Below are 4,970 nucleotides of genomic sequence, written 5' to 3'. Positions count from 1 at the left end.
TTTTATTTGTTTAATAATTTTATTTTTCTTATTCATTAATAATATTTATCTTTTGGTTAAATTCTTACTAAGCCTATTTTAAAAATTACCTTCTTAAAGGATTATTTTCAACTTTTTTTAAGTTTCTTGTCATACTTTTTCGTATTTATTTAGAGTTTTTATTTCATTTTGTTTCTTAAACCTGATGAAAGTCTAAAATTTAGGCTGAAATGTTGGCACAAATACAATTAGTTATTTGTGTTAATTTCTACTGAACTCAAACCCCCCCCCAACCATCTTCTCCGACATCTTCAATTATTTGTATATTTTTACATAATTGAATAATAATACTAGACTTGAACAAGATATCAGAAAATATATACAAAATAAATCAAATAGTTTTTCTTACTATTTTAGTATCTTTTTTTTTACTATCAAAACAGATCATCTTCCTTTAATTCTACATGCTCTTTTAATAACCTTCCAATAAAAATAAATTATCAATTACAATAAAAAATATCCATATAGTCTAAACATGTTTATTTTTTTATAACTTCTATGTTTCAGCCATTCCGGCCTCTCTCTTGGATCTGATTTATAATATCGCATCTAACAATTTCATTAAAATGTTGCAGGCTATTCTGCCTGGGTCAAAATATATCTTAGTCTATTATCTATTATTATCTACTATTTTCTTATTATTATTCTATTACGTTTACACTGTCTATTACAGTCTATCACTTTATCAACAATATATTCTTTAACCTACCTCACATTGCTGATAATGTGATATATAGTAATATACAGTGTAAACTAGATAGAATTAGAATAAGTGAAATAGTGGATAATAATAGGTATAATAATAATAAGATAATAATAATAGGATAATAATATATTTTGACTGAGGCAGAATAGCCTGCTTCAATGACAACGTACTTGTGTTATGTGATATAAATAATGTCCTTGAGAATATTTGGAATGGCCAGAAACATAGAAGTTATAGAAAAATAAAGATGTAGAGACCATATGAATATTGTTTATTATAATTGATAAACAAACCTGTCTCAAACAAGAAATTAAATTGTACAATGATAAATATTGTCTTATTTTTGTTTAAGATATAACACTAGAAGTTATGGCTGCTCAGTGTTTCTTCTTGTTTGTCGCTGGTCTCGAAAATGCCAGCTCAATGCAGACCTATTGTTTGTACGAATTGGCACTAAACCCTGACTTACAAAAGACTCTTCAAAGTGAAATTGACAACTGTTTGAAAAAACATGGCGAATTAACTTATGAAGCTATCAAGGAAATGGAGTTTCTTAATATGGCTATATCAGGTAAACTAAATTTGAATAATTTAATTAGTTTATATATATGTAAATAGTTGACTGTAAAAATTGATATATAGGAAGATGGTCAGGGTTGCGGTCACAAGTGAAACGAAAATAGTTAACAACTATATAAAATAAAATAGTTGTTAACTATTTTCGTTTCACTTGTGACCGCAACCCTGACCATCTTCCTATATATAAATTTAATTAGTTCTTTAATTAGTATAATTCAATTAGTTCTTCCTTAAATTTAAAACATTAAAGATGAGCTGATTAATCCAGCTCATATATTATACTAGCAGACTCGCTATGCTTCACTATTGCTATAGTACCAGAGCCCAAGGGGTGGAAAAAGACATTATTTCACCCGAATTTTTTATTACTTTAATGAAAACTTTGTATAATTACTAGTCAAAATTGATGAGTCTGCCAAGTATAGGTAGGGGGGAATAAAAAATGGCTGCTGTTTCAAAACGTTAAAAAAAAAAAGTGAATTTTTCATTCGGAGCTGTATATCTTTAAAATTACCAACAAGACTACAAAACCTAAGAGAAAATCATTTAAAGTAAAGTAAATTTGCTAAAATATAAGCCCTTTTAGTGCTGTTTACGTTCAATTCAAATACAACTTACTGGGTCCTGGCCTGCTCAAGCAGCTTCCACCAGTTTAATCGGTTAAGTGCAGTGTAGGGTCCTCGAATCTTCTTTAACAACCATCGAAGCTTTGGACGGCCTCTCGGCCGTGTTCCATATAGATGTTCATTGAGTAGTTTATTTGTGAGTTTACGTTCATAGTATCCGAGATATAGCTGTTTAAAAAGTGACATTTCATAAAAAATTTACTGAAAAATCAGTAGTTGGTGAATTTATTTTAAGAAATCAATATATCTCAGGAATCATGAGACGTACAGATGTCTATTAGCGCTTAAATTTGGTTGTAAGGCTTAGTAACAAACAGATCCCTAGCATTAGTTAGTACTGAATTGATCCATGAGATAGACCAAAGCAGAAGGGGGAGGATTGTTTCAAGACTGATCTTGTGAATTTGTTTTTGTATGTGAGTACAAATCACTGGAAGGATGTATAGAGAGAGCAATTGGTGATATCGTTATCGAACCTAATAATTTATATTAAAAAGAAAAATTACAGAATCATACTCGACCGCCAAATTTTTACCGAATTAAGGGTACCCACTTCATGAGGCTGGGTGGACCCTGGAGGGCTCCTAAACCCACAGAACTGACTCACGACTACAGTGTAACAGAAAATATCTATCTGCCATAGCCAGATTCAAACCCGGGTCCTTGGATTTAGTAGCACAATGCCTTACCACTGAGCTACCCACTCCCTTATAATTTATATATAATTAACAAACTTATTATAAATTTACATTGTTAATTTTTTGTTATTATTTATGAAGTAATAATATACATAATGAAGTCATAATGAACATAAATAAATGAAGTCTATCCTAGATAGAAAATGGTGTACTTCAAAATACTTTATGATTTAAATAAAATATTTCTTACTGTTTACTAATATTTTGATATGTACATATATATTTTTTTTTAGAAACATTGAGAAAATATCCAGTACTCCCATTCACTAGCAGGATATGCACAACACCATTAACATTCCCCGATGGGTTTCAAGTCGAAAAGGGTGATCAGATGATAATACCTACTTGGTCGCTACAACATGATCCCCAATATTTTCCTGACCCTGAAAAATTTGACCCGGAAAGATTTTCCGAACAAAATAAAGACTCCATAGTCCCATATACTTATTTACCTTTCGGTGAAGGACCTAGAATGTGTTTAGGTAAGTTTTTTTTTTATAATAGTTGTTATTGATAATTTCTTTTCTTAATTTTTTTAACCTTTTGTTATTAAAATGAGAAATATTTTAATTTATTATTTTACATATGTTTACCATAATTTTTTTATACTATAATTTGATTCTTTGAAGAAGAGAAAAGTAGGTTTTTTTAATATAATGACACAGACATATATGGTGTTTTCTGAAGTTCCAAGGCTGGTATTAGAACCAAAAATGTATGGAACATTTTTGTAGAACAAACTTAAAGTCTTCAATATATAATCCTGGGGCATCAATTTAACACTATATAGATTAACCTAAAACTACTATCACTTTCTTATCAATACACTATATTTCCAAAAAATGATATGGTGTGTTGATATTAATGACCTGGAGAGAATAGCCTACACAATGTTTTTAAATAATTGGATGTGAGGTTTAAATTTATATTTAAGATTGTTCTTGAGGATGGCCATATTGGCCAAAACGTTGGACTCTTTAAGAAATAATAAAGAGTGTTGAAACTTATCCAAGATACTAATTAATTTATTTTAAAAATAATAAAATATTAAATAATGTTTAAAAATAACAAAAACAATTTAAATCAAGATAATGAAATTTGTGATTGAAAGCGATATATATGACACAATGGACAAGAACGTCCGCACAAATAAATATTTTTTATTTATTTCTGTATCTTTACTAACCATTTTCTCTTCATATTAATCTATATTCAACTATTAACTACTCATTAAGAGTTATAGAATATTTGCTTATTAACAAAAATCCTTTCAGTTGTACAAGAGATATATTTCTGTTTTTTTTCTAAAATCAAATGTATTTTTTTTAGGTATGCGATTCAGTCAGCTCCAGATGAAAGTAGGAATTGTCTCTATTTTAAGTAAATACAACGTAGAACCGACCAAAGACACACAGATTCCTATTCCTCTGAAAGGACGTGCATTTTCCACTTTACCTGACGTAGCTGTCAATTTGAGACTTGTCTCTAGATCCTGATAGTGATCTATTATTTTCGGAAAACACTCTGTATTCGATACATTGTATATTGTCCATTTTGAGAATAGATAATTGATATGTTACATCAGTATTTATTTGTAAATCTGTTCCTAATTTTAATTGTTTCTGATTTTGTTCGGAAATATAAAATATTTCTTTTTTTTTTATTGTTTTTTTTTTATCCTCACTAGAGCTTTATCTACCTACCTAAGTATTTAATTAGAAGAAGATAGTTGACTGTATAAAGTAGATTGTAGGCAAATAGTCCAGGGCCCTGTTCCTTGAGGAAAGCTAATAGTATTAGTTAAAAATGCAAGTATATAAACAATGTGTTAATTACACTAATCCTTATTTTTTTCATAATTGGGAGGATTATTAGTGATATTACAGGAGTTAATAAGTACTAAACTACAAATTACTATTGTACAAGTCAGTGTTATTGTATTAAGTTAAATCAACAAGACTAATAGTATTAGTTTGTACTTTATTATGAAACAGGGCCCAGATGGCGGGGTAAACAAAGGTACAAAATAGTAGAAAAACTATTTAATGTTAACCAATGTTCCGTCCCATTTTCCAGGGCTTCATCAGGGCTAAATGAAAACAAGATACAAACATTGTAAGAAGTGACAGATAAAAAAATAAAAAGCTTCACTTAAGGGAGTATAAATATAAATGACTAGCAAACTAATTACTAATAAATACAGCCAGGTGTCTGTTGTAACATTAGACAAGAGATTAGATGATCTTGTCAGTTTACTTATATATTGTAATAATTTATAATTATTAAAAATAAAATAAAAAAGAATTTTTGCTTGTTTTATTA

General features: G+C 28.9%; 1 protein-coding gene across 2 annotated transcripts in view; it reads left to right on the top strand.

The window, feature by feature from the left end:
- The window catches only part of LOC106684189 (cytochrome P450 6a2), a 59,767-nt gene extending 55,461 nt beyond the window's left edge, over positions 1-4,306 (top strand). For both annotated transcript variants that reach the window (XM_014426128.2, XM_014426127.3), the window contains exons 7-9: positions 1,098-1,316; positions 2,882-3,130; positions 3,978-4,306. In XM_014426128.2, the coding sequence (XP_014281614.1) occupies positions 1,098-1,316; positions 2,882-3,130; positions 3,978-4,144 (635 nt within the window). In that variant the 3' untranslated portion in view covers positions 4,145-4,306. The remainder of the gene's footprint in view (positions 1-1,097; positions 1,317-2,881; positions 3,131-3,977) is intronic.
- Positions 4,307-4,970: the final 664 nt, after the last annotated feature.

This window comes from Halyomorpha halys, unplaced genomic scaffold (genome assembly GCF_000696795.3).
Source record: "Halyomorpha halys isolate HHAL.00 unplaced genomic scaffold, Hhal_1.1 Scaffold552.1, whole genome shotgun sequence".
NCBI lineage: Eukaryota > Metazoa > Arthropoda > Insecta > Hemiptera > Pentatomidae > Halyomorpha > Halyomorpha halys.
Note: the sequence above shows the minus strand (reverse complement) of the source record. Positions and strands in the feature narration are given on the sequence as shown.